General features: G+C 34.6%; 1 protein-coding gene across 5 annotated transcripts in view; it reads right to left on the reverse strand.

Annotated features, from left to right (window-relative positions):
* FMN2 (formin 2) overlaps window positions 1-14,003 on the reverse strand; it is a 154,975-nt gene that overhangs the window by 64,113 nt on the left and 76,859 nt on the right. For all 5 annotated transcript variants that reach the window (XM_079330079.1, XM_079330078.1, XM_079330077.1 and 2 more), the window contains one exon: window positions 5,231-5,292. In XM_079330079.1, the coding sequence (XP_079186205.1) occupies window positions 5,231-5,292 (62 nt within the window). The remainder of the gene's footprint in view (window positions 1-5,230; window positions 5,293-14,003) is intronic.

A 14,003-nucleotide genomic window follows, 5' to 3' on the forward strand; every position in this document is an offset into this window, starting at 1 on the left:
ATAATCACTGCAGCAATTGTTCCTTGTATAATGTTATCCTGAGAAGAATGTTTACAAGTTACTAGAATCAGGAAAATTAATCCATTTCTAGTCCAATCTTAGAGGACTCTTCCAGAGACAGGATGAGGACTAGAAAAGACACAACTAACTGCAGAAGTATTAACTTAAATATTGCATGTGCTGTTGGGGAGAAGGCTGGGGTTTGGTTTTGTGTTAAAAAAAAACTGATGTAAATGGGACATGTCCATACTTAATCTACAACACTCTTACTTAAGTGAGAGTTAAAAGAAAATTTCCACCACTTCTCAAATCAATAAGAACTTTCTTGACAATAAGTGAAATCTACAGATCTTAGAAATTAGAAGGATGCCAAGAGAGGTAGCATTGCTCCAGTGGTCACATCATCAGAGCCACTGAGGTCTAGGCATGCAAATGACATGGCTGTGTAGGAGCACCTATTTTATTAATTCAACTCACATTTCAAAAAGTTAATGTATTCAATTTATACTTGCAAATTTTAGGAAAAAAATTTGCTTTTTGTGAAAGTAAACAAGTTGTCATACTAACAATTTAAATTAAGTTTCATTATTTCTGGCTGCTCTGTACAGTATGTTCTCTTTGGTTAAACTGAAAAAAAATCACTTGACATTTTTTTCATAACAGTTAAAGAGAAGTAAGTATTTTAGCATGGAGCATAAAACTAAATGGTTATTTGTAAATATTTTGGAATAAATACTGAGAGTTCTCTCTCTCTCCTGGCCTACAACATATAGTGAAATATTAGAGTGCTTATCACAGCAATCTATTACATTCACGCATATTCAAGCCCTTAATGTTTTTCTCCACCAAATCCCATGGGCAAAGGTTAGGCAGACTCCCTATTCCTTATTTAAACCATTATTCTCAGGTTGTGTATGCAAAGAAGTAACAACTGTCAAAGATATAATAGCTGAGCATGATCCACTCATGGGCAGGCAAGAGCAAAACTCAAGAGAGAAGGTTTACATCCTTCACCAAAATCAAGACATACATGGTTCAAGTTCAGAATCAAACCTGAATTTCAAGTCACTAATTATGGCTCAGGTATCCAGAATTGTGATCTATGGGTACTTTAAATTCTGACAGAAAAGGAATACTGTGTCTTTTGCACAGGTCTTATTGAAGATAATTTCTCAGAATTTTTTACCAACTTTCTTTATTTTTAATGCCCATTTGCTCTCTAATTTACAGATGGATAATTTTAAAAAAAGCTTCTATATTGCCCTCTGAATTTGTTTCAAGAGACAACATGTTCAATAAATACTTCTCATAAGTCATTAATCTGATTGCATTAGCACCTCTTTGAATGTTACTGCTTTCTTTCTTTGAATGTTAGCTATAGATATACAGAGCTTCAAAATTGGAAAAAATAACAATGTACTAGAATTTTATGCTAACTATATCTAGAATCAGACAGCATAAATCAGCATGAAATTACTGCAAAAATATTCAGCTTTAGTTTAATTATTTTCCTATTTTCCTGCAGAGTATGGATTTAGTCTGTTTTTGCTCTTACCAAAGTTCATAAGAGCCTCTTTTCCATCTCAAAACATTAATCTTATACATTTCCTGGAAAGCTTTTTCTTTCCTTGCAACAAGACCTTAGCTCTGCATTTAGATCATTTTAAATGTACAGAATTTTAATTTTTTGCAAATTTGACTTTAAAACTTTGTGTTATATATTTCAAAAATATCAAGGAGTAGTCTAAGGAATTTTCTTAACAGTAGATGAAATAAGAAGGATATACATAGATACCCTGTTCATAATAAATATCATATTCCTTTGAAGCTGGATCATCAGAACTCAAGTAAAATTTATAGGCTTTGCCAAAAAAAAAAATGAAGACATTACACTGTAATTGTTAGTTAAAAAGAAAAACTCTCATGAAACAATTGAGGAGAAAGTTTGAATCATAGTGGCAGGAAAGTGTCATGCACTTTAGACTTCTGGATGCTTTTTTCTCTTGCAAAGGCATTTTGAGGTTTTTGAAAGCATTGACCTAAGTCTTTTAAAGACAGACAGTGTGGTCAATTTAGCGGGAGCCTAATTATGAAAGTATGCGTGTTTCTTTTGTGATGTAAAGAGGGCAAATCCATAGATGAAAGATAATAAATTATTCAATAGCATTTTTTATCCCTTTTATACAACTTTTTTAATAATACAGCAAAGATAATAATATTAATAATAATACAGCAGAAGCAGACATACCTTGTTCCAGTGATACTTAAGCTACAAACCCAGCTGCTAAGAGGCAATCTGTTTTCCAACTAAACATTCACTAATCTGCCAATTGCTACATTTCTCATCACAACCAATATATCCTGACACCAACTTGAATGAATTTTACCTGCCTTGTCTCTTCCTAGTTACAGCTGTCACCTGATAGCACTGCTATTAGAGAATTTGTAAAAGCACATTTAACTAACACTTCCATATGTAGTTTTATCTATAAAGATTCTCCTATTAAAACTGTCTGGATACTAATACATAACTAATTATAACAAGTATTTAAACAACTCTTCACAAAGCAAGCCACACAACCACACCTAAGAGCTATTTGACTGTACAGTACAATGCTGCAGTAACACAGTCCTTCTCACTTAATGCAATTCAACTTAATAATATTAAATAAATTATTGATGGTTTGGGTCTTGGGTGGGGTGTGGGCTTCTCAGTTTATAACAAGTCACTAAGATATATACAAAAACTTTGTGGTTTAACACGAGTTTAATTCCTCAGTAAACAGGAATTGAACCCTCGGGACTGTGGCTTTTGAAATTAGGGTGTGTTTAGGTTTGGAGACTGCCCAAATTTCATTCACATTTAAGAAGAGAAAGCACTATGCCAGACACATGCAATCAGAAAAAACGATTACATTCTGAAGGAAGACTGTAAAACAAATGCTCCCATATGTTCCATACAGATCAAATAGAAAGACTGAAGACTAGTACAGTGGTATTTAAATATCCAGGAAAAAAAATTTCAATCCAATAAATAAACCCTAAGAACTAAAAATTAAATTAATGGCTACAAAGTAAACGAATGCTGCAAAGTTATTCCCACTAACACCACAGGATGAGATTGAGAAATAAGGGAGGAATCAAACATGCCAGGCTCTCTGGTACCACCCATTGCTTACAACTGTTATTGAACAATATTTTTATAATTAGTGAAGCTAGCCAGGAAAGGGAATGCAAGGTCTGACGTGTTTTGACAAAAGGCTGAAAGGAAAAAAAGAAAACAAAAGTCAACTAAAGAGAAAGCTTCTTTAAGACACAGTTTTATCAAAAAGAAGACCCAGGATTAAAAATCAGACCCCTTATAAAACCCTCTCCAAGAAAACTGAGGGCTTTTCTTGCTCTGTGCTTGGTTTTTGGTTGGGTTTTCTGGTTGTGGTTTTGGGGTTTTTTGGTGTGTCATACCCAAACAAATATAATAAAGTTGGACTGGTCTGTTTTCCATTCAAAGCCAAGAAATTAATATTAGACATTTAAAATATTTGAGTCTTTCCTGAGATTAACATATGGTATTTTCCTTAATCAGCACATTTCCTAGATATATTCTGTAATAAGCGAAGGTAAATAAAAAAATTAACACAATGCCATTTGGTTATTTCAATGAACTGCAAATTTGCATATAATCCATCATATTTGGATTCTGAACATATTAGAGATGACTTTAAGCAAACATTTGAAACATTATCAACATAAGAGGAATATTTTTTCAAAAATTTAAAAAACTTTAAAAAAAAATCAAAAAATCTTGTATAATAGAGGGAAGAATGTAAAAAGTGACTATGGCTGCAGTATCTATTCCATACTTTCCACATGAAAATTTCTCACATTCACACATATGTAACACATAAAAGTAATTTTTCTGCATGCTAAAAACTGTATGGCATGGGATATATCTGTACTGTGTAAGGAAGCAGATTAAAAATAATTTAAAATATAATACCATAGGCCAAAACAGAAATGTTGTAGAGCAAAGAAGAAAAGTATTCATAGAGATTTGGAATGTTAGAATAGGTTTTTATTTTGGCCATTATCTTCCTGAGCACTGTTGGGTCACCTAGTTCTTCAGGTACGAATAGTAAAAGTCCTTTCTAGGTTTTGTCAGACTTTTATTTTTTTCTTTCAGTTTTTCTGTAAAGTGGACTAGGCTTATTATCTCTTTTTGCACCTCAAGGTGGATTATTTAGAGGGACTTCATAAACCATCAAATCATTCCAAAGCAGGTAACTAAAAGCTAAAGTCAAAAAACCAAATATCTGAAAGGTGTAAAATTAATTAACATAATCAAAACTACATGAGGGAAGTGAAGGATCCAGTACAAAGCCATATATTGACCTTCAATGCCATTCTGTGGCTCACAGCTCTCCATCTCATATTTCCTGATCTTTGGAGGGCACAGAGAAAGCCTCCTCACTCTTTCAAGAGATGTCTAGCCAGACCTCCCCATATCCAGACAATGCACTCACAGAAAGGGGAAACATTCACTGGCCTCAGCTGAAGGCACAAACATGCTTCTTAGATGCAATGTTTTGAATTTTTTGTGACAGGCTTTGTCAAGTTTTAGAACATGCCCCAGCATATTCTGAATCCCTGATTTTACATACCTAGAGGTTAAATCTCTCTGATTATTACTACCAGATATTTATGATGCCCCTAGAAGTTTATGCTAATTTTTTATTACATTGCCTTAGAGAAGTTCTTTTCCTTTCACAGAATTAGAATTAGTTTGGAGGCAATCCCTGAAGTAACAAGAACTAAATGTTCCAGTTCCACAGAGAATTATTTTGTTTATGAAAACTTTTCTTTTTTAGTTGAACAGCATTTCTATATTAGTGAAATTACAAAGTGAAGTCAAAGGTGTGAAGTGCACGGTTTGATACCATTGATCAAAGATTGTCACACCCAAGAAGCAAAAAAGGAGCAGAACTAATGTCTGTTTAATCATTTAGAAGTTGATCATGTTACTTGTGTAGAAATACATGCACCTCATAAAACACACAATGGCAATAAATACAATGAAAATACTTGGTATTTGCACTGTTTTTGGGGAAGATAAAGTCCCATCAAAATAGGATTTGTTCTACAAGCTTTCTGAATATTATGGGTGCCAAGTAAAAGTACCTTCCCGTGGACACACAGTATTCCTACATTTTATGGACTTCTTCTGATTACTCACATTCTCATACAGGGCTTGCAGTGTCTCTAGGTCAACCACAGAGTTGTCCAAGCTCACAACAGCTATAAAAAAGAGAAAAGAAAAAAGAGTTAGTTGTTCAGGATGATAATCCAGCTGTGAAAGAAAGACTAGTCACAATACTCAGCAACAGTTTTTATGACCTACTGGTCATACAGCTTAAGGGTTTTAACTTTATTAATGCCTTGAATAGTGCTGTTCCTAAGAGTATAGCTGGAAACCTGGCAGAGCCAGGTGTCAACTGTTAAAGAATTCATCTCCCTCCCCCCAAACACACAAACATGATCCCACGAGTATGGCCATAGTCAGAGATCAGAGATAAGCTTTACATCAGACTTTCATGGTCCAGCTGAAAGCATTATAAAAATTTGTAAATCTGCACCGCAGCCACACACACACACTCACACAACAAAGCTCATTCCTGTCGGTGGTTGACTTCAGTCTTAAACTCATTAATCCATAAGTCAGCCAGTTAACTTCAAAACACCTGACAAGGGTCAAGTCTTCTATGCACTAAGCCGACACATTTAGTATGGATACAAAATATGCCTTTCCTGTTCCCAACCAATTCTGGCGCCACACACATACTGTATTTTGTTCAGCATCAAAAAGCCCCAGTGAAACAGCTCAAAGAGGCTGATTTCTATCTACCTAACCTGGATTAAAAAAAAAAAAATTCATTAAGAGGTACACGTATTTAGAAATGGAACTCTGACTCCCCACTTATTAGAGAAACATTCCCAAGGCACGGGAAATATTTGTGCTAACTATTGAAAGACTGTTCTCAGTTAATATGAAGATTTAGTTTCCATGTAGTGCTTCTCAGTCTCTCTCTTACTTTTGCAAGCACAGTGACCATTCATTTAAAAGCTATATAAATAAAATTCCCCTCATCCAGATTTTATATATCTTGAAATTTAGAATATTGGATTAGAATATATGTGATGGAAGTGAATAATTTTTATTATACTATACCAGTCTTTTCCAACTTTGCACTTTATTAATTTGTACCCTTTTTCTATAATGGGCTCTTTGTGTGTGTTTGTGTGTGGTGTGTGAGGGCAGTTGTACAAGCTGACTAATTCCCCAGGTGAGATTAAACTAGAAATTGCAACATGGATCAGAGATAGACCTAGGTTACTTTTGGTCCTATAAATCCATGTCTTTAACCATCACAGAAATTCTGTATACACCTAAAGACTACAGAATATAATTCAAGCTCATGTGTTTCTGATTGCCCTAAAGCATAGGCTAGAGATAGCACTCTGAGTCTGGGACTCATCATGTTTCCCCTTTCCAGGCCTGAGACACAGTTTTAGTTGCAGTATAAGAAAATTATAAACAAAAAAGTGTTTACCTTGATTAAACTTAGCAGGTCATACTGTATCTCTAAGCAGGGCCCAAAACTAACTTTTTGGAGTAAACCTAAACATAATTTTAAAATTCTCTCTTTTTTTTTCAGAAATAATGTGGTTTCCCTATTTTACCCTTACCAGAAAGCAATGTAGCAGATAATGCCGATGTAACAGTTAACAGTTCAGAAAACAACATGCTTTTTTTTTTTTCTTCTGGGATAGGGGGCACATGCAGAAAGCTGCTAATAATTATTTGGGGTATTTTTAAACTTCCCTCCCCCATCCAAGTGTAATAATTGTTGCAACAGAGAATTAAAGATGCCCTCTACACAAGGCACGGTATTATACATTGTATTTAATAATCCCTGTTGCTCAATAAGACTATCTGTATGCTTAAAAATATGCCAAATTAGTCTTGTAGAACTGGACATTAAAGTTAGCATGAAACTAACTATACCCATAGAAACTGGGTCTAGATAGGTTTGAGAGTTCTACTTTAACAAAGCACTAACATCAAAGCCTATATACAAACAGCTTTATTAAACCCAGGATATATTATGAAACTCAGTTTACACTATCTAACATTTCAGCACTTTAATGCTTATGCAATGTTTTCATATATGGACACACTCACAACCCTTCAACTATTTATTTTGAGTTGTGGCTGCCTTCTTCCTACTCCACCCCCCTTCCTTCCAGAGACTGTCCATTCCTGCACTAAGAAATTCGACATAAGCTCCTGCCCTGACTTTTGCTCAACATTAAGATCACCCACGGATTACTCAGGGAGCAATAGAACACTTTTGTTTGAATGCTTGCAGGAGATAAGAGAACGCCTGGCAAACACAATGGTGCCAGGTCTGTGTACTTTCAACAAAACAGGTATGCAGAAGAGTGTACACACTTCAGGGAGCTGCTTAAAACAAATCAGTCTGAGACAAGGACATGGAGAAGTTAGATCCTAGGATATATCCTACAAGTCTCTGCCTTCAAAGATAAATGTATTTCTATATGTTTCATCTAAACCTGCATATGTCCATAAGTAGCACTCAACATATCACTGGGATTTTTTTATGTTCACCTTAAGTGTGCTCCCCATACTCTGAGGAGTCAGGATATGAGCTTCTGTTCTTAGGCAAATCTGCAGCATTGCCATACAGATCATAATAGCTGGCAAAATAAATCAGAACTATTGCACATTTAATTCCATTATCTAGAAAATTTGAACTGAAAAAAAAAAAAAAAAAGTTTCCTTATGAAGCCAAGCTTACTAGTTAAACATGCCCCCTACAATCAGCATGACTACACAAACATCTAACCAAAGGATTCCATATGTGGTGGCAATGGGATGATGAAACACAGACAAAGATTAATTTCCTCATATGAAAATATTTTTAGCCATACTGCAGTTCTAGTATACTTTGATGCAAACAACTGGAGAAGGGTTTGTATTAGTTTTGCAGTTGCTGGATATTTTCACCCATGTCACTGGTTTAGAAAGTGATTTTTTCTTGTTTCAAAACTGACATTGAAATTTCTTGGCCTTGACTACTATGAAAGTGAAAAATATCTATTGCCTTTTGCTCTAACAGAAAGAACTTTAATCACATCAGACCCAGGAATTTAGTTCTTACTGTCAAGATCTCACAGTTTTGTTATTTTCTTGCATTCCTATTGCCACTGCTGCCAATAAAACCAGCTTCAGTTTCAAGCCCTAACACTGTAAAATTATTTGATGTATATATATAATTCTGCATATATACAAATTCACAAATATTATTAAATCCAATTTGAACCAAGTGTGTCTATACACCCACCAAAAAAAAGAAAATATTAATGTAATTACAAACCAGCAATTTATTTTTCTATTTAAGCAAGGCAGGGTCAACAGATGACTACAAAAAAAAATCCACCCAGTAAAATGATGGGTTGGGGATCAATCACAAACAATTAGTTGGTACTATAAAGAACAGAGAAGAAGAATAAATTTAAAAGGATTTAGAGCCAAATTAAAGGGTTTGGGGAACTCTTGTGTCTCCTAAGCTTTCCTGATATTGTCACTGTTTTGGTCACAATTGACATGGAAGTCTAAACTGGTATCATTGTGACAGGAAAAAATATCTTATTATCTAATGGCAGAATATGGAAATTTTAGCAGAATGGAAGAGTTTCCTTTCAATTCTGTATTTCTACAATATAAATTGGATTAAAAATATGTATACAAAGTCACATTAGAAAAGCCAATTTAGACATTAGATTGAAGCTAGAAAGACAAAAGAAAAATGCAAGCAGAGAGACAAAGATCTACTCGTTTTAATATCAATTGATTTGCAAAAGTAGAAGTTATATGCCCTGACAGGAGGATATGTTGCTGGCAAAAAAGTGAGATTAAGGCACATGATCATATTCAGAGGCATATTTGAACTGAAAACTGATGGATTCTCTTCCATATATACAGAAGACAATTTAGAACAGAGACCAAATTAAAAAAAAAAAAATTAAGCAAAACCAAACCAACAACAAAGCAAAATACTAAAAAAAAAAAAAAAAAAATCCAACAAAAATTATAACCACCTTCAAATCTTCAGGGCAAGACAGTAACCAAGCCAACAAAGAGATCAAACTTTTTGCCAGCAAATGTAACCCTGAAGAGGAAATATATGAGAAAATGCCATCAGCATGAAGCTGCAGGATGCCCAGCCTATTGTCAGGAAGACTACAAAAGGGAGTTGCTGTACTTTTGTCTTTGTCAGACAGATCACTGCTGTTGATATTCACATATCTAGGAGCACATGAACTACCAGCTGCCACTAAACCAAGTCTGATAGGCAATGCAGCCAGAGCTAACCTACCCTGTGGCTATGAATCTAAATCCACCAATAGTACCACTTATATAAGCTGTTAGAGATAAGACAACTTCCTACAGCTACTCAGTCCTTGGAAGCCCTATTTTGTTTCAAAGTCAAAATACTTAGGAATTTCCTTTTAAATGAAAAAGCCAAAATTCAAAGTTTCCCACCGAGTAGAATTTCAGAAAGAAAAAAAAAAAAGTGTTATAAACCAGACCCTTTGGGTCCAACTTTTGTGTCATAAAACTCTCATTAGCATAATCACATATGGATGACTTTCAGAAAACTGGTATTCAGTTGAATTCTTAGCCTTTCCTCTTCTCAGGACAGATTTCAAACCATATTCCATTTCTCTGGCCTTTCCAAGTATGTTTCCTGAGCTTTTCTGTCTCTTGACTCCATCTAAAATTAAGCGTCTCCCTGAAACCTCCTGGAAGCACCGCTGTCTCCCAAAAAACTGACTAAGCATTTTTCAAATCTTACTTGACTGATAACAGATTACAGTTTAAATCCTCATAAAGAAGCAGTAGCTGAATTAAAACCATGTCTGAACCTGTACTGCCCCGTGCAGATCCATCCTTCAGGGAGACAAACTAGCAAACCACCCATCCAAGTCCTTCCTGCCGATTTCCACCTCAATTGACTTCTCTGTGGTTCTCCAAAACCCAAGCAGTATTGCTTCAGGAGGCCACTTCTTTTTTCCTCCTGCACATCTTTTCCTCCTCACTTTCACATCTGCTCTCTTTCTCTAGAACACCAGGAGTTTCTGCAAGACTTCACAACTTCTCTGACAAATGGCAGAAACAGATGGTCAGTACAGCAAAATACAAAGGCAGATCTATTCTTCACTGAGTGAGGGACCTCCTGTTTCTTCAGCAACTAACCACAGTACTCTTACCACATAGTTCTGTGTGTGGCACAGATTTGGGGGTTTCTCAGCTGTTGCACCCTTCATGACACTAACATGCAAGATTATAGAATACTGAGAAACCAATTTCCATGGTACTTTTTCCAGGCTTTGATCCTCAGATATTGTTGCCCCACTGAAATCATCTATAGCCCAGGAATATTACTGTAAGCTGAAGAATGAAAGAAACTGAAAATGCATCAATCTTACAACAAAAGATCATATCATTATATAGAAACATAAATAGAGTAAACTTTATATAATTAGAGTCTCAAAATTACTACGTAATTTTTTAGGCAGAATGATACCATTAAAATTCATTCAGCCAAATTTCACAGAACTTATAATTATTTTAAATTATCTTAAAAGGGTATTTGCAAGAAAAAAAAAAAAGGCATGTAAGTAGATGAGTAGGTCCAATGGGTCACATTGAATGATCTTCCTTCTTTCTGAGTCAATTAAAAACAATAGTTTCCTCAAGAAAGATATACAGGCAGTAAATTGAAAGTGGTCAAATCCAACACCATTAGAAAACTAGCATACTGGCAAAACCTTAAACTGAGAACTCTGATACAAGAAAAACAAGTCAGATAATATACAGCTTGAGCAACTTATATTTTTGTCAACTAACAAAGAAAAAAAATAGATAGAGAATATATACAGAATTGTTTAGTGAATACAGAATGGAAGCCTTCTCTGATAGGTGTCTTTGGAGGAAAATGCAAGAACATGACACATGCAAATACAAGCAAACCAGGAAAAAAGTCTCAATGCAGACAATTTCACCAGGTTCATTGGAATGACTGATAGCTGAACTGCTGCTCAATTCAGAAGTAGAAGAAAAAATACCTGCATCAGTGTTCTTATCAACAAAAAAGCCAAAAGACCCTAAGAAGGTGATCAAATTGCAATGGCTTCTTTTGGTCCTATAAAGAGTATGTTTGGATGTAATATTAAGTTACTTGAAAATAAACCCAGATTTAGATCCGATAAATACTTGGTATATTTACCTTTATAATAAACTAATCTGAAAATATTTCAATCTTTTATTGATTACATAGAAAAATAGAAAGACCACAACTTTCAAACTTCATATCCCACCCTACTTCCCAGTCCTGCAACCCCTCCCCCCGTTTTTTTTCTTTTTCCCCATGACACTTTTGGCATCATTCACCTAACATTCACAAGGTCATATTTTTATCTGTAATAGCTTCAACAACTTGACAGCTATTGCTATTTTCTTGGGACTCTTCTTTTTTTTAAGTAATAGAAGTGTGAATCTCCAATGCAGAAAGTTAAATCCCATATGGGGCTTTTTGAAATAAATGTGTTTATGTGGCAGTGCAAAACCTTATGTCCCTGTGCTAATGCAAGTTGCAGCAATCACACAAGGGTCATTACTATAATTTTTAAATATCCTCAGAAAATAAATGAAGGAAAAAAATTCTTAAACATAACTAGCATCACTTGCAAACTACACCCCCATAGAAAATTGGTAGGTGGGGTATGACTGCACTCAGCATAAATTAATAACTTCATATTATTGGTTACCTTCTTGCTCTCAGTACCTTTATGATATATCTGTCTATTAAGAAATACTCAAATTTTTCATCCTGACAATGTTAAAGTGCACAAAGCATGAGGGAGACTGGAGTTTCAAGACAGTATGGATCAGAGGCAAGACACCACTTAGAACTGCTTGCACACAGTTTTACTGTGGCAGTAATTCACCTTGATCTAAAGCCTGTGTGAGAAACCAGAACAGTAAACAAAATTTCCAAGCAGAAGCCATGGATTAAGTTGAGCTGTTGCTTCAGACTGTTTTCAAATGACTTAAGAATTTTAAATACCAAGAACATGCACTCCCATTTCTGGGAAGTGATAAAATAAGACTCAATTAAGCATGAATATATTTTGCAAAATGCGAAGTAACATAAGTAAAAGACTTCATTGAAAGGAGTGGATCTTTGGCATGATTTTTCTCTTGTAAACTTAATTCAACTTTCAGACAGTTTTTCCCTAACTTGTATCCCTAATATAAAAACCTGTATCAATAGAGGTTTTCTACATATGTGTAAATATATATTCACACATGCAACAAAATATATCACCAGATTTTATACAGCTGTATACAGTTAATATAAACAGTTACATTACATACATTTCAAACAAGTGCCTACTTTGTTAAGGACAGCAGTTACTGATTATGTGAAGTCAAACTTCATACACCTATACATTTTGTTTACAAAAAGCGTGCAAGTTCAGCTCATAGAGAACAAATATATTTTGTTTGACTCAGTATGTCGCCTTCTTGTCTAGGCAGGAAAAAAAAAGGGGAGAGCAATGCTGTAATCCTTTCAGAATAAAATGTTTAAATACAAACATGATTGCCATTGTAGACTGTTTAATTTAGAGAGATTGTGTTTCAGTTCTGGCTTTGAGAGGTTTGCTGATTTGACTATAGAGAGTACTTCAATGCTTATCTTAATTGTTTAGATAAGATTTGTTTGAATTTGGCAGGTGAAAAAAACATGGGTGTGGGATATAGGAAGGTTGAGAAAAGACTGGCATTTTACCAGATTATGGGTATTTTAAACTACAGTGCATAGAGGAGCAAACAGTCTCAATGAACCTGCCAGGGGCTGGGCATCGCCAAGTGAATTTGAAGTGCAAGACTGAGTGGCAGGATTCAAGATTTTCAACAAACTGGAAAGGATTACTAGGATAACTCCCAAAACAATACTTAAGGCTTAACATAGTACACAAATGCAAATTATGTAAGATACATTTAAATAAGTTAAAAAACATAATTGTGCTTCATGATTATAATAGGGGGTTGCTCTCTAAGTGAACTTCCTGACCCTTAAATGCATTATTAAAGTGTTTCAAGAACAACATTTCAATATAAATTAATATTGGCATATAAGAATATTTTATATGTAAGAATTTCTTTGACAGAAAATATAATTGCTATTATAAAAAACCCCAAAGCTCTTGGCTTTGATTTCAGTATCAGTTTGTACTAAGCTTTTTCACTTTCTGGGTAAGGTACTACAGCACACCACAGGCATTTCATTTAAAGATTCTCAAAAGAAAGCTTGTCATACCTGTCAAGTATATATTTTTTTGGGGCAGACTACTAGAACATGATATCTGAGGAATATATTTTGGGGATGTTTATGTGTCAGTATGTATTTACAATGCACATTATAAAAACAAACTGTACAAACACATCAGCTGCAAAAGCACATATCCAGTAGGTTTGGCATCGTGTATCAATCTGTCTGAAGACAGACATGATCTGTAGCTTTAAATTCACGACTCAGGTGACATAAAATTTGGATTTCCTGTGTGCTAAACTTTTCTTTTAGATCCTTGGTTTCAATTGCATTAAGACCAGGAGTTCCACAGGCTAATTGTACCCGTGATTGTGTAATAAAGATATTAGCAAGAGTTATTTGGAATACAAATGAGACTTCAGGCTTCAAACTAATTGAGACTTTGAATTATATGTGGATTTCTTTTAGAATTCAAATTTCTGGCCTTTGATTTAATTTCACCTAATCTATTTCTATTAGAATAATTCACAATAAAAAAAGTCATGTCTAAGTCTGAGAAGAGCAGCACACAAGCAAAAAGAAAAT

This window comes from Erithacus rubecula, assembly GCF_903797595.1.
Source record: "Erithacus rubecula genome assembly, chromosome: 2".
Taxonomy (NCBI): Eukaryota; Metazoa; Chordata; class Aves; order Passeriformes; family Muscicapidae; genus Erithacus; species Erithacus rubecula.